The 23,901-nt window shown below is 40.6% G+C and overlaps 2 protein-coding genes across 2 annotated transcripts; both read right to left on the reverse strand.

Annotated features, from left to right (window-relative positions):
• PPBP (pro-platelet basic protein) lies at nucleotides 1-1,299 on the reverse strand. The gene is made up of 3 exons (XM_086407355.1): nucleotides 1,048-1,299; nucleotides 571-706; nucleotides 1-445 (listed from the first exon to the last, which is right to left on the reverse strand). Exons 1-3 carry the CDS (start codon nucleotides 1,166-1,168, stop codon nucleotides 343-345), a joined length of 360 nt encoding a protein of 119 aa, XP_086263481.1. The 5' UTR covers nucleotides 1,169-1,299; the 3' UTR covers nucleotides 1-342.
• Nucleotides 1,300-17,491: 16,192 nt separating this feature from the next.
• CXCL6 (C-X-C motif chemokine ligand 6) lies at nucleotides 17,492-19,703 on the reverse strand. The gene is made up of 4 exons (XM_086407581.1): nucleotides 19,470-19,703; nucleotides 19,197-19,329; nucleotides 18,978-19,061; nucleotides 17,492-18,627 (listed from the first exon to the last, which is right to left on the reverse strand). The coding sequence occupies exons 1-4, from the start codon at nucleotides 19,573-19,575 to the stop codon at nucleotides 18,612-18,614; spliced, it is 339 nt and encodes a 112-aa protein (XP_086263707.1). The 5' UTR covers nucleotides 19,576-19,703; the 3' UTR covers nucleotides 17,492-18,611.
• Nucleotides 19,704-23,901: the final 4,198 nt, after the last annotated feature.

Here is a 23,901-nt window from a genome sequence, read left to right on the forward strand (position 1 = left end):
TGGTTACTTTCCTTTTTATTAATTTTTAAAATGTTTATACTATTTTAAAAGGTTACTTTCCATTTAGAGTTATTACAAAATATTGGTTATATTCCTCCTGTTATACAATACATCCTTGAGACTGTCTTACACCCTAGCCATGCTTAATTTTATCTTCTCCCTGTCATCTATTAACCAGCCATCTCAGAGCAAATTGTAACTTTTTGAGACAGAATGGAAAACATATCCAAAGTTTAATACAGTATGACTAGGTATCCTGGATAAATAAGAACTCTAGAAAGCCAAGATTTCAACTTCCGTTCTTCTTGGGAGATAAAAAGGTTTGACAGAAAGTGAAAAAGATTAAGCAGCTAACCCACCATCTTCCAATATTTTCTGGACTATTTTCTTGATTTGGGGGCCTTCCGGATTCAGGCAGATTTTCTTCCCATTCTTCAACTCGGCTCTGCAAGAGAGAGTAGAGTTATCTGTGAGCATCCTGGCCATCATCAGAAGGGATCCAGCAGTGGTGGTAGGGAGGAGGATGGAGGGCTTCCTTAGGGAGGCAATACTAGAGAAGCAGAGACTTACATTACTTCGACTTTGTTGCAGTGGGGTCCTGCCCTGTTGACCTCCAAACTTTGGATGTTACTGGAATGAATGCCAGAGATGGTCTTCACACACAAGCAGCGAAGTTCAATATGTAGAAATCTCTCTTTACTGCTAACTAGGGCAGAAGATACGATTTTTTTTTTTTTAGAAGATATGATTCTATTAGTGGTCATAATTATCTCCTAGATCTTATATATTGATGAGTACCTCCTTCGAAAGGCCATTGTGAATATGATCGACCTGTCAACCTTTACTAAAGCACCGAGCAGAATTCTTGGCACAGGTCAAGTGCCCACAGAGTGCAGCATCTCCATTTGTAATTATTCATATAGTGCCCTTCTCTAGTCCCAGGGGCACTAAGGCAGTCCCTCCCCCAGACACAGCTGCAGCAGAAGCAGCCTCAGGTTAGGAGAAGCAGAGAGTCTACTATTCACCTCTCCCTAAAGTTTCTCTTACGTTTTCCATTGGTGGAGGGAACCAGCATCACCAGGAGCAGTGACATCAGCAGCAACACCTGTAGGACAGGAAGCGGGCTGGGCACGGTATATGAGGAGGTGGCGTCAGGTCTGAGGCTCATGGTGGAAAAGACTTGTGTTAGAGTTGTTCCCAGGAGGGTGAACTTCTGCTCAGGAGTCTACAGCTAAGTGGTTTTCACAGTTGCCTGATGTCTTTTATACACCCTGCCTCAAGGCCAGTAAGGAGAAAAAGGATAGGGATAGGGGAAGTGAGGGTGTGTGGTAACACAAGTGTAAGAGTGGTCAAGTTGTGCCCAACACAGATAAATGCCAGGCAAGTCAAATTCCTGCTAAATTTCATTTGCTGCATCCCTGCACATGCTCACCCCCCTTTCTCAATATCCACCTCCCTTACACATATTTAGGCAAGAACTAGACTGAAATATTACATATATTTTCTCTGAATAATTATGTAATATGCCCTGCCTTTCCTATAATGCAATTTAGAGGCCTTGTAGACATTTTAGGTGTATCTGAAAGGATAAAAATGTGGCCCTTGGAAAAGAGAATTATCTTCCCTTTCCAGTTGCCAAGGAAAGCAGAGGTTACTATCTTGGTTGTTGATAAGTGCTGGGATTCATTAGGAGTATGTGGATAAAACAGGAGCCAATTATTATCAAAACAACTTTATGTATTAGTTTATGGATCCTTTCTGTCTTCCAAATGTATTATCTTTTATAATTTCATCCAGAAACTAGAAGCAAACTCATCCTCCCTTGTATTATAAAATAAACTTCTTACTTTTTTCTATCATCTGAGTCCACTTAATCTAACAGAGAAATGTATGATACAATTCACTGTAAAAGATTTATAAACTGTAGATAAAATATACAAGTTCCTCTTCATCATTGCTCCACATTCTGGGTCTCCAGTGGTAACCATTGGTAAAAATTTGGCATTAGTTTTCTATTCTATCTACATTTATATATATACACATATACATAGATCCACATATATAATACATAAAGATATACATATAGAGAGATAGACATAGATCATTTTTTATACAGTTGGAGTTATACAGCTTTTGTTCTATAAAATTATGTCTTCATCATCCTTTCATGTTACCTCAATGTCATTTTTATCCATTCTTTTCAATGTCTGCATAATGTTCTATAGATAAGCAATTGTCATCCACCCTCTGTCCTACTGGCAACCTTGTAGGTGTTTCTGGTTTTGCACTTATGGATTGCAGTAAGATCTTTATTAAAGTCTCAGACTCTAATTAAGGATCTTGATCTCAAACCCCACGTGATATGGACAAAGCCTGGCAGATGTACAGGAGGGGGCCCACACATCATATACTGGCTGGTGTACGCTGTCATCTGGATCTCTGACTCATCTATAAGATTGCTTCCTCAACAGGACTATACACTTGGTTTTGGGTTTGTTTGTTGTTTTTTTTTTTAAGGTTTTAAAAAATGACATTTCTTAAAATTTCAGTTCAGTTCAGTTGCTCAGTTGTGCCTGACTCTTTTCGACCCCATAGATTGTAGCACGCAAGGCCTCCCTGTCCATCACCAACTCCCAGAGCTTACTCAAACTCATGTCCATTCGGTTGGTGATGCTATCCAACCATCTCATCCTCTGTCGTCCCCTTCTCCTCCCAGCATCAGGGTCTTTTCCACTGAGTCAGTTCTTTGCATCAGGTGGCCAAAGTATTGGACCTTCAGCTTCAGCATCAGTCCTTCCAGTGAATATTCAGGACTGATTTCCTTTAGGATAGACTGATTGGCTCTCCTTGCTGTCCAAGGGACTCTCAAGAGTCTTCTCCAACACCACAGTTCAAAAGCATCAATTTTTGGCTCTGAACTTTCTTTATGGTCCAACTCTCACATCCACACATGAATACTGGAAAAACCATAGGTTTGACTAGATGGACCTTTGTTGGCAAAGTAATGTCTCTGCTTTTTAATATGCTGTTTAGGTTGGTCATAACTTTTCTTCCAAGGAGCAAGCGTCTTTTAATTTCATGGCTGCAGGCCATGCCACTGTCTGCAGTGATTTTGGAGCCCCCCAAAATAAAGTCAGCCACTGTTTCCATTCTTTCCCCATCTATTTGCCATGAAGTGATGGGACCAGATGCCATGATTTTCATTTTTTGAATGTTGAGTTTTAAGCCAGCTTTTTTACTCTCCTCTTTCACTTTCATCAAGAGGCTCTTTAGTTCTTCTCTTGCTGCCATAAGGGTGGTGTCATCTGCATATTTGAGGTTATTGATATTTCTCCCGCCAGTCTTTACTCCAGCTTGGGCTTCATCCAGTCCAGCATTTCTCATGATGTACTCTGCATATAAGTTAAATAAGCAGGGTGACATACAGCCTTGATGTACTCCTTTCCTGTTTTGGAACCAGTCTGTTGTTTCATGTCCAGTTCTAACTGTTGCTTCTTGACCTGCATATAGATTTCTCAGGAGGCAGGTCAGGTGGTCTGGTATTCCCATCTCTAAGAATTTTCTACAGTTTGTTATGATCCACACAATCAAAGTCTTTGGAGTAGTCAATGAAGCAGAGGTAAATGTTTTTCTGGAACTCTCTTGCTGTTTCAATGATCCAACAGATGCTGGCAATTTGATCTCTGGTTCCTTTGCCTTTTCTAAATCCAGCTTGAACATCTGGAAGTTCACAGTTCATGTACTGTTGAAGCCTGGCTTGAAGAACTTTGAGTATTACTTTGCTAGTGTGTGAGATGAGTGCAATTGTGTGGTAGTTTGAGCATTCTCTGGCATTGCCTTTCTTTGGGATTGGGAAGAAAATTGACTTTCTAGTTCTGTGGCCACTGCTGAGTTTTCTAAATTTGCTGGCATATTGAGTGCAGCACTTTCACAGCATCATTTTTTAGGATTTGAAATAACTCAACTGTAATTCCATCACCCACAACTGGCTTTGTTCATAGTGATCTTTCCTAAGGCCCACTTGGCTTTGCATTCCAGGATGTCTGGCTCTAGATGAGTGATCACATCATTGTGGTTATCTGGGTCATGAAGGTCTTTTTTGTATAGTTCTTCTGTGTATTATTGCCACCTCTTCTTAATATCTTCTGCTTCTGTTAGGGCCATACATTTCTTAAACGTTAACATGTACATAATAGGCAACTGAAAAACACAAGAAATAGAAAACAGTCATCCGTAATCACAAGCAGCTTACCGCTTGGTACTAAGCATCCATTTTTATGTAAATAAGATCATGCAGTTATGTATCATGCTTTCTCACACATCATGAATACTTACCATTTCACTATCCCACAGCTATATGAGTATTTTGATAACCAAGAATATACTATACCAACTCAGTGCGGGAAAAAAATGCAATCCTGCTTTAGCAATAAATATTTCATAAGAGACAAAAATAGCAACAGCTCTCTGCTGCTGCTGCTGCTGCTAAGTCGCTTCAGTCGTGTTCGACTCTGTGCGACCCCATAGACGGCAGCCCACCAGGCTCCTCCCGTTCCTGGGATTCTCCAGGCAAGAACACTGGAGTGCGTTGCCATTTCCTTCTCCAATGCATGGAAGTGAAAAGTGAAAGTGAAGTCTCTCAGTCGTGTCCGACTCTTAGCGACCCCATGGACTAGATAAAGATATTGGTAGAGTTATGATTAAAATACTACATTCCCTTAGTGCTCAATTAAAAATGGGACACAGAGCAACAGAGTACACGAAGTATAATGCTTCTAAGAGGATTCATTATCCACGCTAAACTATTAAAGTATTAGCGAGGAAGTATGTTTCCATTGAATTTCTTAACAAAATGTTCCTGTGATACAGCCTAGAGATGTACACGCATCAGCGGTTATCATCTAAATACAAGTATGACACATCCATATACATCCCTCCTTTTATACTTCCTTCTGCTCATCTGCTGCCAACCTAATGAACAAGTCCCTACGTACATTTCTTAGAGATGGTTTAACAATTCCATATCTAAGATGATTTATTTTTATCAATTATAGCAAATATATTTGGACTTCCCTGGTGGCCCAGAGGTTAAGATTCTGCTCTCCAAATGTAGGGGCCAAGAGTTCAATCCATGGTCAAGGAAGATCCTGCATGCCTCATGACATGCCAAATATATATATATATATATACATGGGCTTTCCAGGTGGCTGAGACGGTAAAGCATCTACCTACAGTGCGGGAGACCCAGGTTCGATCCCTGGGTCAGGAAGATCCTCTGGAGAAGGAAATGGCAACCCACTCCAGTACTCTTGCCTGGAAAATCCCATGGACGGAGGAGCATGGTAGGCTGCAGTTCGTGGGGTCGCAAAGAGTCGGACACTACTGAGCGACTTCACTTTCACTTTTCACTTTTCCAGGTGGTACTAGTGGTAAAGAATCTGCCTGCCAATGCAGGAGACACAGACAGGGGTTCAATCCCTGGGTTGGGAAGATCCCCTGGAGAAGGACATGGCAACTCACTCCAGTATTCTTGCCTGGAGATTCACCATGGGCAGAGGAGCCTGGCGGGCTAGAGTCCATGGGGTCCAACAGAGTCCAACGTGACTAAAGCAACTTAGCATGTGTGTGTATATATATATATTTGAAGTGAAAGTTGCTCAGTCATATCCAACTCTTTGTGATCCCATGAACTATACAGTCCATGAAATTCTTCAGGCCAAAATACTGGCGTGGGAAGCCATTCCCTCCTTCAGGGGATCTTCCCAACCCAGGGATCGAACCCAGGTCTCCTGCATTGCAGGCGATTCTTTATCAGCTGAGCTATATATATGTATATATAATATACATTATATATATATAATTATACATTATATGCATCATATAAATAATATATATAAATATATATATATATATATATACACATATATATTTTGTTTAGTCGCTGAGTTGTGTCTGACTGTGACCCCATGGATTGCAGCCCGCCAGGCTCCTCTGTCCATGGTAATTCTCCAGGTAAGAAACAAAGATATTTACAAATTGATTAATTCATTAGCTCTACTTTTTATCATACACTGTCACCTCAGGATATCTAAAAATCTTAGATGTTGCAAAATAATGAACCTTGTCCACAATAAACATAGGTAGGTACTTTACAAAAATGAACATATAAATCTATGGTTACAACCTAAAACTGTCTTCGAGATATGGAAACGTTAGCCAGGAACCCTTCCCTTCACCTTTCCTCTTACCTGTCCTCCAGCATTCTGGGGGACAGCACTATATCTAGCTCCAAGAGGTGATTAACAGAGACACCCCCAGAAAACTTGGGCTTCTCTGGTAACTCAGCTAGTTAAGAATTTGACTGCAATAAAGGAGACCCTGCTTCAATTCCTGGGTTGGGAAGATCCCCTGGAAAAGGGAATGGCTACCCACTTCAGTATTCTGACCTGGAGAATTCCATGGACTGTGTAGTCCATAGGGTTACAGACAGTCGGACATGACTGAATGACTTTCACTTTCACTCCCAGAAAATACAGCCCTTCCTAAAAATTAAGGAAAGGGTATCAGTTAAGGGGTTATTTTACTACCTCTGCTTTTAATATACTTTGGGCATTCAGTCATTTCAGTCGCTCAGTTGTGTCCGACTCTTTGTGACCCCATGAATTGCAGCACACCACCAACTCCTGGCATTCACTCAGACTCACGTCCATCGAGTCAGTGACGCCATCCAGCCATCTCATCCTCTGTCATCCCCTTCTCCTCCTGCCCCCACTCCCACCCAGCATCAGAGTCTTTTCCAATGAGTCAACTCTTTGCATGAGGTGGCCAAAGTACTGGAATTTCAGCCTTAGCATCATTCCTTCCAAAGAAATCCCAGGGCTGATCTCCTTCAGAATGAACTGGTTGGATCTCCTTGCAGTCCAAGGGACTCTCAAGAGTCTTCTCCAACACCACAGTTCAAAAGCATCAATTCTTTGGCGCTCAGCCTTCTTCACAGTCCAACTCTCACATCCATACATGACCACTGGAAAAACCATAGCCTTGACTAGCCAGACTTTTGTTGGCAAAGTTGTCTCTGCTTTTGAATATGCTATCTAGATTGGTCATAACTTTTCTTCCAAGGAGTAAGCATCTTTTAATTTCATGGCTGCAATCACCATCTGCAGTGATTTTGGAGCCCAAAAAAATAAAGTCTGACACTGTTTCCACTGTTTCCCCATCGATTTCCCATGAAGTGATGGGACCAGATGCTATGATCTTCGTTTTCTGAATGTTGAGCTTTAAGCCCACTTTTTCACTCTCCACTTTCACTTTCATCAAGAGGCTTTTGAGTTCCTCTTCACTTTCTGCCATAAGGGCATTAGGGCTTACTTATTTTTTAATTCACAGCAGTATTAACTAAAACGCACAAGTAGAATAATGATTACATAATCTGAATGTGTGTGATTCCTGAGCACTGACTGACCCTTCTCTGTCCATGTGGAATGCAGAGGCATGTGGAAGGTTTCTTTGAATGCCTCATGTATCCTGTAGTGTGTAGGATAACGCACTGTACCGTAGGTCATAGCTAAATAGTGTTCGTGAATAAATCAGCTATTCTCATTAAAGGAAAGTTTCTCTTTCCTTTCTGATCATTCACAGTTCTCAAACTAGACTTCACATGAACCCCAAGTGCAAGTGGTATAAAAAAGTGATTTGGGAGGCTGGGAAGAAAGGATGGACCCCCCAGACACAGGTCATCTTCCTCTTACAGCTTTGTAGAAATCTTACATAATATTTAAGCCTCCTATTTTCCTTTCTGCTTATTTATTTATACCTTCAAAATTCTAGAAGGAAGTCTTAAAATGTTAAGTGTATCAAATTACCTTTTATCATAAAAATGACTATGTAAATAATTTTTCCAACTTTAAAAAAAATTTTAAGCCACTTTTTCCTGTTTATCAGTTCCTGACTATGTCTGTTTAAGTTCTTAGCTCCTGCTTTACTATGTATTCCTTATTTTTCTCCACCCTAATAGTTTTCTTCTTATAACTTGCAGTCTAGCAGTAGAACATATTAAATTAACATGACTTCCCCCCTTTTAGTCTAAAATTCATAGTCTAGCAGGTAAACTAGAGGAAAATTCATAATCTAGCAGGTAAACTCAAGGAAAATCTTAAACTGAAAATTAGTATTCTTGTAAGAAGGACCATGTGAAGTGAATTACAGAGAGAATTTCAACAGGAAACAGGACAAGGGGAATAAATTTCCTTCTAGTTCTTCCTGAGTGATGACTGTATAACCTTTCCCCATTATTGTGATTAAAATGTTGCAATATTCACAAATACTGTGAATTAAAAATAAGACACAAAGCAACGGAGTACACAGAGTATAATGCTTCTAAGAGGATTCATTATCCGATCTAAACTGTTAAAGCAGTAGCAAGAAAGTATGTTTTCAGTGAATTACTTAACAATATATTTCTATAGTACAGTCAAGAGACGTGAACGCATCAATGTGCCTGCATTGACTCACAAATCAGATCTATCTGTATTCAAATGTAAGTTCAAAACCATTTCCAGAGTAAGACATAAAAAGTTTTGGCATTATTCATAATCTCTTTCTTTTTCTGTCCTTCTCATCTCTTCCCTCCACTACACATGCTGTTTACTCTTCTTTTTAGTTTTAGTGCTTCCCTGGTGGCTCAGAGGGTAAAGAGTCTGCCTGCAGTTACAGGATACCTGGATTTGATCCCTGGGTTGGGAAGATCCCCTAGAGAAGGAAATGGCAACCCACTCCAGTATTCTTGCCTGGAGAATCCCATGGACAGAGAAGCCTGCTGGGCTATGGTCCATGGGGTGGCAAAGAGTCAGACACACCTGAGCGACTTCATTTTCTTTTTTTCTTTTCCTCCTCTTACGAACACTAACCACATTTCCTTTCTGGTTCGCTTCGATTAGTCACAAGTTCCTAATCCTTTGGGGGAAACTATATGGAATGTCTTCTGAGCTAACAATGCTACTTGAGTTATTTGATACCAGGAAAGAGGTAGCGTGTAGCAGAGGATCATCAACTCATTGTCTTAATCAACAAGTGTATTTTGTCACAAAAGACACATTGTCAGCAAGGTTTGTGAGGCAGGATGAACGTATTTCTTGAGTCACTAAAATTTCACAAGCCTATTAGTCAGCATTTGAGGTAAAATGCTTTTTGCTAGTTTTCATTTATTCAATAAATATTAAGTATCTGCTATGTGCCAGGCAAAAAAATGAGACCTCAAATATTTGTGCAAAGCAATGGGATGTAAATACTAATTTCCTCCTACTACGATGCACTACTACTGCTACTATTGCTAACTGTCCTTACTGTCGTGTGCATAACTTTTTTGATTTCTGTGAAGAGAAACCTAATACTGACACTAATAAGTGGACTGTACAGAAATGGGTAAAAAAAAATTTTAAATCAGTTATTTAAGCAAAAGAAATTAGCTTATACAAAGTTACAATTTAAAAGAATGCTAGAAAATTAGTGTCAGAGCTTCTTCTGTTTAAAAATAATTTGACAGCTTTTTATGAAACATACTTTGTCACCCTGTTTTTTTTGTGTGTGTGTGTGGTAACTTACTTTATCTCTTTTTCCTTTAAGTCATTGTATTATAAATAGCAGTGTCATTCAGGAAATTAGCAAGCTTTCTAAGACTAAAAGCAGAACTTATCTGTTAGCTATTTTAAAAGAAAATGTCTAAAGATACTGGAGGGACATCAGCCTTTAAAATTAAGACATATGTTATTTCTGCTTTATGCAGACTGTTTTAAACTGACATCTCCCAAGTATGAAGGGAATAAGCTATCACCTGCAAATTAGTAATAAAACAATTGATACAGAAGATCTTAGAAATGATAAAATGGAGAGTCAGTTTGTTAAAGCACTTTAATCAATAAGTTGAAATACTACCCAACAAAATATTTCCTATAAGTGCTGAAATCTAATATGTTTTCTGTATAACTTTAAGTGGACAAAAGTGATCCAGACCTCAAATGTTCTTGTTTTAGTCAACTAAGTTGTGTCTGACTCTTTTGCAACCGCATGGACTATAGCTCAACAGGCTCCTCTGTCCTTGGGATTTTCTAGGCAAGAATACTAAAGTGGGTTGCCATTTCCTTCTCCAGGGGATCTTCCTAGCCCAGGAATCAAGCCCACATCTTCTGCACTGGCAGGACTTTTTTTTTTTTTTTTTTTTACCACTGAACCACCAGGGAAGACTTGACTTCAAATACTCTGGCACTAATTTAATTGTGCCACGACCCAGGGGTGGTGAGACATGGGGTAGGAGTGGAGGGAGAGGGGAAAGAAGAAGTTGGAGGCGGAATATCTTCCGGGTGCTATTACACAAGAACATTGCAAAGTTCTGCAGGCATGTGGATTTTTAATGATGTTGATTGTGGCCATTTGTTGAACATTAGATGCATGATGATCATTTTTCAATCCTCTTTTGCTATATAACAGGCCATTCCAAAACTTAGTGGCTTACAACAAGTCTGTCATTTCTGATAATTCTGCGTGCTAATGAGAGGTCGAAGAGCTGACTCATTGGAAAGGAGCCTGCTGCTGGGAAAAACTGTGGAAGAAAGAGGGAAAGACCAAAGAAGAAGGGGGTGGCAGAGGATAAAATGGTTAGACAGCATCACTAACCCAATGGCTTTCCAGGCGGTGCAGTTGGTAAAGATTCTGCCTGCTCAGTGCAGGAGACAGAGATGCGGGTTCAATCCCTTGGTTGGGAATATCCCCTGGAGGATGAGATGGCAACTCAATCCAGTATTTTTACCTGAAAAATCCAATGGACAGAGGAGTCTGGCAAGCTACAGTCCATAGGATTGCAGAGCCTGACAGGATGGAGCATGCGTGTACCCTGCACCAAGTCAATGGACATGAACTTGAGCAAACTCCAGGAGATTAGTGGAGGACAGCAAAACCTGGAAGGCTTCAGTCCCTGGGATCCAGAGTCTGACATGACTTAGTGACTGAACAGCAACAACGAGAAGTACTTCTGCTTTCATCTTGCCTGAGTACACTTGAGTGGGGGTGGTCAGAGGGCAACTGGAAGGGCTGAAAAGTCCAAAATGGCCTCATTCACCCGGAAGGTGGTTCGTCCTGGCGACTGACTGAGATTTCTGCTTCAGCACCTGGGTCCTCGTGTTCCTCCTCCTATAAGTAGTATCATGATATTTCTCAGGAATAAATGAAGGAAGAAGGAAGGAAGGGAGTGGGAGAGAGAAATGAGGGAAGAGAAGAGTAGGAAAGGGAGAGGAAGGAGAAACAAAGAAATGAAAGACAAGAATGCGACTTCCTTGGTGGTGCAGTGGTTAGGAATCCACCTTCCAACGCAGGGAACTCGAGTTCAATTCCTGATGGGGGAACTAAGATCCCACATGCCAAGGGATAACTAAGCCCACTTGCTGGAATTGCTGAGTCCGTGTGCTTCAACAAGAGAAGCCAGTGCACCTCAGTGAACACCCAGCACAGCCAAAACACAAAGAAAAAGAACAAGAGCCTTCCACTCTCCTCCCCTTCCCATTCCCTCTCCTTTCTTCTCCTCCTCCTCCTTCTCCTTCCTCATGAAGAACGGCCAGCATGCCTTTTCAGGATCCTCTGAATGGCGCACCATGGCTTTTTTCCGTATCTGTGGTGGCCCCAGATAGCACGAAACAAACATCATCTCTGGGTTCAGCTCACCGCTTGAGGATATTGTCTTGCCCAAAGCTATGCCCACTCAACACAGGTAGCCCACATCAAATGGCTGGCCAATGGGGGTATTCAGGGGTCTGTCTGCCTGCCACAATTCAGAATAACTCTACAAGGCCATCCCAGCTCCAGAGCTTCTCATAAGCTCCCCCTGAATCTCCTGTTACAGCGGCAGTTCTCCATCTACCCACTGCTGCTTCCTTACTTGCTAAGAGATGTTACTTTTTAGAGCAGTCCTAAATACATTTCCCGCAGGTAGATCTCCTCTCAGAGTTTGATTCTAGGCAATGCCACTTAAGATGCTATTTTTCTCTTTAAAAATAATCTAGTTTCTTTTCATGCAACTTTCAAGAGAAGCTTTGTCAGAGAAAACTGAGTATCTTTGCTGCCAAAGGACCTTAACTAAGGTTGAGAGCTTCTCATCTTTGTTATCCTGGCATCATAAGATCCCGTACAAGGTCTGGTATGAAACAAGATTATCAATAAATGTCAATACTGATGATTCATTGTTTTATCAATGATAAACATGGGTAAACATTCAATATGGATGAATGTTTATAGAAGGGAAATACATCATACATTTTTTTGATGTTGTCACATCATCGACAGAAAATATGTAGCATTGTTTTCAGAGGATTTCTGAGAAAGACTGGTGGAAAAAAATAAGATTTCTTAAAGCACTAAAAATTAATCATTCACACACATGTAGAAAGGATAGTAATAAATATGAAAAAAAATTTAAAAATTTAGCTTTCAGTTTTCTCATTTAAAGAGGAATTTGAGTTAGGAGACTCGAGAAAGGAACTACATTTATCAAAAAACGACTTTGTTCCTGGTTAGTCCTTATTGCCTGAGAGATAGATATTATTGTACTGATTTTACAGATGAGAAGACTGAGGGATGTAGAGGTTAAATAAATTGCCAAAGTCACATAGCTAAAAATACAAACTAGACTTGAGATACAATTGTTTTGACTTTGCTCTTTATCACAAACTACAAAGGAATATCGCTGGTCTCTCTTACTGGGAATGAATCAAATCAACTATTTTTCTCTTTGTCAAATCTGAGAAGTGGGTCAGAAATAATCATCATACATTTATGTGGTAGTGGAAACACATCCATTAAGAAAATGGATTTTTCAGAGGGTGGGGGATGTTCTTCCAATTTCTCAATATTTAAGAAATTGGAATCTATAGGCTTTGTAGATGTGAAGTTTTGAAATTAACTCTGTTTCTCTGTGTCATTATTTCACTCTACATATTTGAAGTATGAGCAATCCTTTTCAGGAATATATTATTAATTTTTCTGACTAAAAGCCACCAAGGACCATCAGTCAAAATCAGAATCACATGCATGCTCCTTGTCTTCCGTGACTTAGTCAGTGAGGCAAGCTGAAATCCCCAGATGCTTCTGCTGCCTGGTAAATTTCTCAGTGTGTAACATCCAGGAAAGAGTTAGAAGTTATGAACAACATGAGAATTAACCACAACAACTCTTTTCCTTATGCAAGAATTAAAACTATGATAGATAAACTAAACCACTAGTCATATTTTATCATAGATCTTGTCATATCTTCAGGAATTGAAAGATTATGTGAATGTGACACACCCAGAGGCAAACAAGAAAATCTGGTAGAATGAACAGCATTGATTGTACACTGAAAATTGTCTGGATTGGGGGAGTAACATACAGTACATTTTATCTGAGCATTTGTTCAATTCCCAGTGATTTCATATATGACAGTGAATTTCAGAGGGATAACAGAGTGAACATAGTACGTAGAGACTTGGAGGAAATATAAGGTATATCCTTAGAAGACAAATATTAGATTAATTTCCCCTGAATCTGTTCCAGTATTCTTGCCTGGAGAATCCAATGGACAGAGGAACCTGGAGGGCTCCAGTCCACGGGCTCGCAAAGAGTCGGACGTGACTAAGCATCTGAGCATGTGCACGTGTTATTTTTGATCTTGCTAGTGTCTTTGATTGTCTTTGTCTTTGATTTTGCTGGTGGCAGGATCAAAAGTAGCATCAGGGTTGATGAATAGTAGCTGTCACTGAGGTTCTTGTGTAGATTATACTTTGGTAATATACTGTGATCAATTTTATTTGTAGAACGGCCAGTTATGGCAAGCCCATAACAAATACAACTTCAAGAATATTGCAGTGAGGTTAGTCTATGATCTACAAGCAAACTAAACTTTTAAATCTTGCTTCCGAGGAAAAAAGATCTTGAATTATGATAAAGAAGTACTTAGTAATGTTTATTTCTTCACATAGCTTGTGTTTTATCCATTCAAAAGGCATTTAATACACTTTCATTGGCCATTATCAAGCACCTAATGAGTATTTTGGAGCTGATATAATAGATGAGGGATTGTTTAAAAGACTGAAATTTATAATTCAAACTTTTATAGTGACTTGGTTTGAGTTTTTAGTGTTTCCTTAGTATAAAGATATAAATCATGGGTTTAAAGGAAAATTGCTATTTGAGAGAGCAATAAAATACTACAGAAGTTTAATTTTTTTTTTAATTTGAGGTATTTTGTGCTTTTTAATATTGCTGAAAAAATTTGTCAACAAATTCGTCTCTTTGAATCTACTCTAGGTGCTATCATATCTTTGTATCTCTGCTTGCCTTACACACACTCTATTATATAGATATATTAATATGTAATCATAGAACATCTGTTAATCTAGTTGATATTTTATATATATGGAGAGAGATGAAAAGATATAGAATTACTTAGGTGAAATATGGGTATGTTAATAATACATTAGTATACACTATTAAACATACATACATGTTAATATAAGCATCAGTTCAGTTCAGTTCAGTTGCTCAGTTGTGTCTGACTCTTTGCGACCCCATGAATCCCAGCATGCCAGGCCTCCCTGTCCATCACCAACTCCCGGAGTTTACACAGACTCATGTCCATCGAGTCGGTAATGCCATCCAGCCATCTCATCCTCTGTCGTCCCCTTCACCTCCTGTCCCCAATCCCTCCCAGCATCAGAGTCTTTTCCAATTAGTCAACTCTTCACATGAAGTGGCCAAAGTATTGGTGTTTCAGCTTCAGCATCAGTCCTTTCAATGAACATCCAGGACTGATCTCCTTTAGAATGGACTGGTTGGATCTCCTTGCAGTCCAAGGGACTCTCAAGAGTCTTCTCCAACACCACAGTTCAAAAGCAGCAATTCTTCAGCATTCAGCTTTCTTCACAGTCCAACTCTCATATCCATACATGACCACTGGAAAAACCATAGCCTTGACTAGATGGACCTTAGTTGGCAAAATAATGTTTCTGCTTTTGAATATGCTATTTAGGTTGGTCATAACTTTCCTTCCAAGGAGTAAGCGTCTTTTAATTTCATGGCTGCAATCACCATCTGCAGTGATTTTGGACCCCCCCCAAAATAAAGTCTGATACTGTTTCCACTGTTTCCCCATCCATTTCCCATGAAGTGATGGGACCAGAAGCCATGATTTTAGTTTTCTGAATGTGGAGTTTAAGCCAACTTTTTCACTCTCCTCTTTCACTTTCATCAAGAGGCTTTTTAGTTCCTCTTCACTTTCTGCCATAAGGGTGGCGTCATCTGCATATCTGAGGTTATTGATATTTCTTCTGGAAATCTTGATTCCATCTTGTACTTCTTCCAGCCCCAGGTTTCTCATGATGTACTCTGCATATAAGTTAAATAAGCAGGGTGACAATATACAGCCTTGACATACTCCTTTTCCTATTTGGAACCAGTCTGTTGTTCCAAGTCCAGTTCTAACTGTTGCTTCCTGACTTGCATATAAGTTTCTCAAGAGGCAGGTCAGGTGGTCTGGTATTCCCATCTCTTTCAGAATTTTCCACAGTTTATTGTGATCCACACAGTCAAAGCCTTTGGCATATATAACATATTAATATAAGCATATATAACATATTAATCCAATTAGAGTTTGTGTGTATGTACACTAATTGGATTAGTTGCTCTCTTTTTGTTTTCTTGCTTTTCCTCAGAATGAGCTATTTATGTTAAATTGCTCTTTCCATACCAGCGAGACAGTGGGATTTGCTTAGGTCACTAACCTGTTTAAGCCCAATGTGTTACTGTGTGTTAGTCACTGTCTTAAGAACAGAAGCGAATATGATAAATGTAGTCCTCCCCTTACGAAGTTTACAGTGAAGTTGGAATGCTGCTGCTGCTGCATCGCTTCAGTCGTGTCCGACTCTGTGCGACCCCATAGACGGCAGCCCATTAGACTCCTCTGTCCCTGGGATTCTCCAGGCAAGAACACTGGAGTGGGTTGCCATTTCCTTCTCCAATGCATGAAAGTGAAAAGTGAAAGGGAAGTCGCCCAGTCGTGCTTGACTCTTAGCGACCCCATGGACTGCAGCCTACCAGGCTCCTCCGTCCATGGGACTTTCCAGGCAAGCGTACCGGAGTGGGGTGCCATGTGTATAGTCTCCGTAGGCTGTACAGTCATGTTGGTGACAAAATGTTATGAAGGAAAAGAACAGTCATATGACAGGATATAAAAGGGGCTTTAATCTAAGTGGGAGAGAAGGGTCAGAGAGGCCTTAAGTGACAGGTAAACTGCCTTTGGAAAAAGGACGGGAGTTAGTCAGGTGAAAGTGAGTGTTCTGTGTTATAGGTTGAAAGGACTATGCTTACCAAAGCTCTCGTTGGATTATTTGTAGACAAGAAAGGGAAAAGGGTAAAGGAATTACAGTTTATTTAGCACTTACAATGAGCCAGGTGATTGATTTTAGGATACTATCTACAACCTGAGTTTCAAGATAACTTATTTAATTAAGTCAATCTGTATCAGGTATTGAAGATACAGAGATGAATGAAATGTGGGAGATGCTCTGGGAGAACTCTAGTAGAGTAGGGTAAAAGTCCTTTTAAGCAACTAAAAGCAATGTAATATTGGCTATTCCCGTGAATTCAGATACTTAGAAGACACTATGGGAACATCAAAATGGAAACCATAAATTCTGCTGGTAGTGCCAAGGAAAACTTGAAGGAAAAAATGAAGGAAGTATTGTTTGAATAGAGCTTTGAAGGGTGAATAAGCTTCCTTCTATAGAGAGAAAAATATGAAGGCCTTTCCAGGGACAGGTCCTACCAAAGGCATAGACCTGGAAGGAACATGCCCAGTAGGGAAACTAAATTCTTGACTGCAATTATGCTACGGAAAAATGACTTTGAGGTAGTAATCAGGAGTCATAAGACAGAACCTGATTTGTCATGCTTTGCAACTTGTATTTCATGTTTAGGAAACAGGGAGTCAGTAAAGGATTTAGGGTAAGGAAGTCTTACCTATTTGTGTTTTCGAAAGAGCCCAAAGGTTGTTGGTGCTATGAAGGAACTGGAAGGGAAGTGAGCTTGGAGATAGGTTGAACTAACACAAGGACATTGGGAAATGAGGGTCCTGCTGCTAGTCAGAGAGGAGCATGGTTAATTTTTACAATTTGGTAATGTAGAACCAGGGGCTTCCCCAGTGGCTTAGCAGGTAAAGAATCCACCTGCAAGGCAGGAGACACAGGAGATGCAGGTTTGATCCCTGAGTTGGGACAATCCCTGGAGGAGGGCATGGCAACCCACTCCAGTATTCTTGCCTGGAGAATCCCATGGACAGAGGAGCCTGGCAGGCTATAGTCCAAAGGGTCTCAAAAAGTCAAATATGACTGAAGTGACTTAGCAAGCACATGTGCAATGTAGAATTAAGGAGGAATGACATTTTTGTAACAGTACAATAAACTATGAACTTGAGTAAATTTTATAAATCTTTTATTTTTTCCAAAGAACAAAAGAAGCACTATAAACCATTGAGATACATTTAAAAAGTACAATTTTAACATAGTACTTGTGATGCATATGTAATTCTTTGTAACAAAATGGTCAAACACTTAAAAAGATACAGTATATATGTCTGCACATTTTAGCAAGGCTGTGCATTTTTTATAAACTACATGAGTTTATATTCAAAGACCTTGAATATGCTTTCAGAACTTTCAAAGTATAGATCATTGTTAAGATTGCCTTTACTCTTAAAAACCTAAAGGGATGTATTTCTATAAAAACTAGAAATAAGGAATTTACCTAGTTCCTAGATTATTTATTAGTCAAAAATACATGCTTAGTGGCTAGAAATACAATACTCCTAATAAAATAGCTAATAAATACCATATAAAATCAAAGATTTAATGAGTAAGTCATGACATTATGCCATACTAGGAAGACATCAAATGTCTAAATTTACAGAAAAAGAATATATTAGTCCTTATAGAACTCATATATTTAGAAATTCTAAATAAGGAAATATATTCTACACAGATAACTGTATAACACTCATATTTCTAATGCAGTATAACTTAAATATCTTCCAAGGGTCAAGAGTAAGAAAATTCTCTAACATATTCCCCAAAAAACAATACTAAAGTTGTTCCTATTTCATAAGAGAGTGAGGATAACAATTTATCTCCATATACAGCATTCCAATGAAATTCCATTCACTCTCATACAGCTTTTCCCATGGCAGTATAAGAACTACATTCTAGAAATAACAGTAGTCACATTGAAAGGATTAACAATCAGTGATTTCTTAATTCACAATTTAGTCAACTCTTAAAGATTTCAATAGCATAACAGTTAAAATAACAGCAAATAAGGAGCAGGAAATAATATGCTAAACAGGACATAAACTGAGCAGAAAGCTGCAAGGGCAAGCATAGATTCCCTCTTCCTTTCTCTCTTTCATAGTAGGGAATTCGTACAGAAACCTAACTCATTGGAGAAAATGAGCCCTTGCTTCTTGTCTTCAGTGGGTCCAGAGGTCCCCAGAAAATTCTGCTGAAGAACTGGGCAACTTTTCTAACACATGGTCTTTTCTTTCAATTGTTCTTTCCACTGTTGAAAAAAAAATTATATCAGTTTAACCAAATTTCCACACACTTGTCTACCCCAACTCGTTTTCAAAACAGGATTTAGGATCAATAAAAAGCAGAGGGTGGAGTCCTTAACAAACAAAATACATCTCAATAATGAGTTCTGTGTAACCTCCTAGGCAATTCTTGTTGAGATTCATGATAAGAGTTTCCCCAGGACCTTCGAAAACAACTTTCCCTTCTTCTCCGGAACATCCTTTTTATTTTAAACATGGTCTGAAATGTGGTCGCCAAATCTCAGAGAGTAAGGACTTTGAGAAATCCACACTCCAAGAGAGATTAAGAAACCAGAAAGAGCAAAGTGACAGATACCTGTCCAATATTTTCTGAACGATCTTTTTGATCAAAGGAGCTTCTGGGTCCAGACAGACTTCCCTTCCATTCTTCAAGGTGGCTCTGCAGAGGGAAAACGAGGATGCACCCGTGAACGTGGGGGCTGAAGACTAAGGCGGGCGGGGGGGTGGTGCGGTGTGGGGGGAACCTTCCCTCTTGCAAAGATCACGGTGGACAACGCCGCGCACCAGGACTTACATCACTTCCACCTTGGAGCACTGCGGTCCCGCGGCGATCACCTGCAGATCACTGACCGTTTTGGGATGAATTCCCGGTGTGGTAGTTAAACACACACAACGCAGCTCTCTCACAACGGCCGCGACAGGACCGGCTGGGATAGGAGAGACACCGTTATAGGGCAGGTTGCGGGGAGAGCTCTTCCCCAGTCCGCCCGCCCGGGACACTTCCCCACGCCCGGGACGCCGCTCCGCTCCACCCGCCGGGTGCGCTCGGCTGATCTAGCGCTCTCACCGCTGGCAAGGGGCCCGGGCGGCGTCAGCAGCAGCAGCGCGAGCAGCGCGCACAGGGAGCCCGAAGGGCCGGAGACGCGGGCAGCGCGGCTGGATAGCAGTCTCATAGTGGCGAAGAGAGGACTGCAGAGGGCTCCGAAGGAGGGAGAAGGCGCGGGATCCGAAGCCAGAGCGCTTGTGACTGCCTCGGGTCTTCAGCGTAGCTTTTATAACCCTGGCCCCTTCCTCCAGGCAGGAAACTCAACCTTTAGGATGCTTGGGAAATTCCCTGAACTAAGTGGGGGGCGGGGAGAGGGGGCCGGGTGGAGGGGCCTGGAGGAGCGGGGTTTGAAGAGAGTGGTTGGGAGGAGCAGCCCGCAGCGGATCTGTTAGGTCGCCCAGCGGTGGCTGGAGTGGATGCTGCTTTCGCTGGAAGTAAGAAGCAATCCTGCGCAGATTTTGTCCACCCGGGCCAGCCCGGGCGAGCGAAAGCTAGCTTCTCCTGGGTGACAGGTGTCTTTTCAGAGATGCCCCTCATCTTCATCTAAACAGAAAGACTAGGCACAAAGTAAGCCGCTGGAAGGATTCTTTGGGGGGAGGGGGTTGTTTTTGTTTTGTTTTTCTTTCTGTTTTTTATTAATTTGGCTCTGCCCCAGGCGAGGTTTGGGGCGGGGGAGCGCGGGCATGTGGTATCTCTGTTCCCTGACCAGGGATCCAACCGCAACCCTGCATTGGAAGCATGGAATCTTAGCCACTGAACCTGCAGGGAAGTTTAGCTGGGAGGTTAGATTTTAGAAAAATTTCTGAACTCTTTCCCAATTATTATTATAACTGTAATAATTGTTACTATTCAGTTAATGTAAGCTGTAACTCAAACTACACCAAACTGAAAAACCTTTCACTCCTGCTTGCCGGCAAACCGTTCTAGCTTCTTCAGATTAGTTTATAATTCTCTGGACTTCAGCCAGCAGTTAGAAGCCAAGATAAGATGATGAAAGTATCTGTACTCCCACTTGAAGTCAGTGGCAGGAACAGGCTGCAAAAGCAAGTCCACTTTCTGGGAATTCTATACATAGTTTTGCAAACATGCATATCAAGGTAGTTTAACAAAAATCATCAAAAAATCACCCACCAAATTGCCCTGGGAAAAAATGCCTTGCTTTCAGCAGTTCAATACACTATGGAATTGGAAGACTCTATGGTCTTGGTTGGGGGTGGGATGAGTGCAGACTACAGCGATGCCCCAGAGCCCATCCTCTTGGTATCGCTCCAAACCTAACCAGATGTGTAATTGCCCCAGTTTGGAGAAGCCCTGGAGTCTAATGAGTTTAAGGGGCTCATCTGGAAGTTTGGTTCTAGGGATCTGAATCAGTTTGGCAGTGAGATGGCAACCCACTCACTTCACTCAATCAACTTCATGGGATGGGAGGATGACTCACACACACAGGCTTCTGGAACCATCTAGCTTCATAAGCAGTGGTGTGACCAAGCCTGTTTCCACAATCCTGCTCTAGTCCCAGTGAGCCTACAGCTGCTTCCTGAAGCTGTGGGTGAGGTAGCTTATTATCTCCTCTGTAGAAGCAGTTAGCTTTTTTACTTGTTTTCGTTTTTGGCTGCACCATGTGGCATGTGGGATCTTAGTTCCCTGACCAGGGATTGAACTCACATCCCCTGCACTGAAAGTGTGGTCTTAAGCACTAAACTGCCAGGGAAGTCCAAAGAACTCTGAAGTTTTAACAGCTGGGTCTTTCACATGTCCAGTTTCATGGCAGGCATGGCAACGATATTGGAATGGCATGTAGGCTTTCTTTCATGGAAATCTCACTAGATCCTATTCTGGATTGTTCTCAAGACTTGTGTCCTTACAGCTGGCAAGCCAAGGCAATCAGTGAGCATGATGACAATCAGAAATCAGTCATGGAACAAAATTCTTTTCCTTGTCTCCCATGACCCTGGAAAATTTTCTTAACACCTCCACACATCTTCCTTGGTAGGCTATCACTTCCATTGATGAGCAGGGAGGAGGTTTCATAGACCTTTAGAACTTTTAGTCTAGAAGAAAACTTAGCAAATTCCCTAAAGAGGCCTGAGAGGTTTGACCTCATTTTGTGGGAAATTAAATGGGAAGTTCTCTATCCTGCGTAGCTTCCTGATCCCATCAGCATCATACCTGACTCAACTAATGCAATCCTTCATCCTTCTAGGGAGTGGTGACCTGGGAAAATAGCTTCAGACTTATTATATCACCTTTTTAGACATTGTGTGTATGTGTGTGTTAGTCACTGTTTTGTCCGATTCCTTGCGACCCCATGGACTGAAGCCTGCCAGGCTCCTCTGTCCATGGAATTCTCCAGGCAAGAATCTGGAGAGGGTTGCCATTCCCTTCTCCAGGGGATCTTCCCCACTCAGGGATTGAACCTGGTCTCCTGCATCGTAGGCAGTTTCTTTACCATCTGAGCTACTAGGGAAGCCCTTTTAGACATTAGACTGTATCTAAAGACAAAAGCTTCACTGATGTGGATCAGATAAAACTTCAAAAATGTAATTAAAAATCTTGGGAAATTAAATTCAACTTAATCCCGGGGGGGGGGGGGGGGTGGTGGTGATGGTGGGGAAACATACACGGTATAAGATTTTGTGGGAGAAAATTGTTTAATGACTCAAATAGGTTATTGAGTTTTTATAAATGTGTGTGTGTGTGTGTGTTTCAGATCCAAATAAGCTGTTTTAGGTATAAAGGAACACATGAATTAGTTTTGGCATCAAATGGTAAGATCACAGAAAGGTCATGAAATGTAATTTCCATTTCCTCTGAACACTCTTACAGATTGTATGCTTCACCTGGTTTGCACCCTGAATCAACTTACCTTGGGTTGCTTACAGAATATAAGGCAAAAATAAATATTAATATAGCTAGAAAGCAGGTAATAGGAAGTCCTCACTAGAAATTGGCTGTTGGGTTGCCAAGAAGCAGCAGGTAACTTAACCTAAGTTCTCACTGAAGTCATTCAGGTGCATTGCCCATTCTGGCTCCTGTCTAGGCATTCCCGATGTAGACCTTGTGCAAAGGCAGATAGAATGTGGCTGGTCTGAAGACTTCCTACAGTTGACAATGACACTCAGTACCACAGGAGGTGGAGCACTTCAAAAGTAATTGCTTCTTTATTGCAAGTCTAAAGGGAAGCCATTTTGGCCTGCCTGCACCCATGGGCAGGTAGTAGAGAAAGACACTGTGTTACTTTTCTCTCAAGGTATAACAAAACAATCCACAAAATGACATCCTGCTAGCCTGAAAGGTTGACTGTTTGTCAAAAGCAACCTTTAGTCATAACACCACAGAGGAATGTGAGGGGAATTAAAACATCCTTGATGGTTTGCAGCTCTCAAAACACGTTCATGATCTTTCAAGCCTCATATTGCTTCTCAGAGGCAGGTAAGAAATATTTTCTTATCATTTTTCAACTTGGGATAGAAAGGCCAGAGAGTTAAGAAATAGAAAATTTAAGATTGGAAGTCAAGCACTAGAGAATCCACCTCACGAAAATTTTAATAGTTTCCAGATTACGAAGCACTTTCTTCATAGTATTGGCAAACACTCTGTGGCTCTCCACATCTGGTTAACCTCTTTACTTTATTGCCCAATAATCATATTTTAAGCTGTTGAAATCCACAGTGTATCTACTCCTGAGGTCACAATGATGTCAAACATCCAAGAGGCTTTTAGGCTAACCAGTCAAAAACTGCTGCCTGCTTTCTAAGTCCTTTTCTTTCTTCCTGACCAGTTCAAAGTCTTAGCTTCTCAGAGAAGGTTTATATGATAAGGCCATTGGAAATGTATTCCTTCCACTTTTGATCTTTGAACAATTAATGTACTTGTAAACCTATCTCCTGAGACAGAGTTAATTATTAATTATTCCATAATTTTTCTCTTGTCTCTCCCAAGTTAACCATAAACTTTAAAATCAGCCCTGATGTTCTATATTTCTCCCATGACGTCCCATAATTCCAAGTTCAGTAGCAAGCAGTCTATGAATATTTGATGGCAAATATTGGTAACTTTTAAATTTTGTAGTGTTAAGTAGATCTTAAAGTTAATGAGGAAAGAATAGGGTGGTTTACTGTCATTAATCATTTGAACTTATCTATTTGGAATTGGCTTTTCTTGATGTTGGAAATTGTTTCTGCTTAGGGACTATACAGATGGTATTTTCAGTCTTTGGACTCCGAACTATTCAAAAGAATGTTCAGAAACCAGCAGGATATTTGATATTAAAAGAAAAAATATACTCAACAAAAGTATTGACCAAAATACATATTTTATGTAACTTAGTGATTGTCAGAGATAAGTGATCAGGGAAGATTCTGACTAGGTTATACTGTGTTGAATGTTAACAGTATGGGGATATTATTCTAAATTGATTTCTTCCAACAAATCAGAGAGGCCTTTAATGATT

The sequence above is a fragment of the Bos grunniens genome, chromosome 6 (genome assembly GCF_055505025.1).
Source record: "Bos grunniens cultivar Pamir isolate PY7600 chromosome 6, Bosgru_T2T1.0, whole genome shotgun sequence".
In the NCBI taxonomy this organism is placed as follows: domain Eukaryota; kingdom Metazoa; phylum Chordata; class Mammalia; order Artiodactyla; family Bovidae; genus Bos; species Bos grunniens.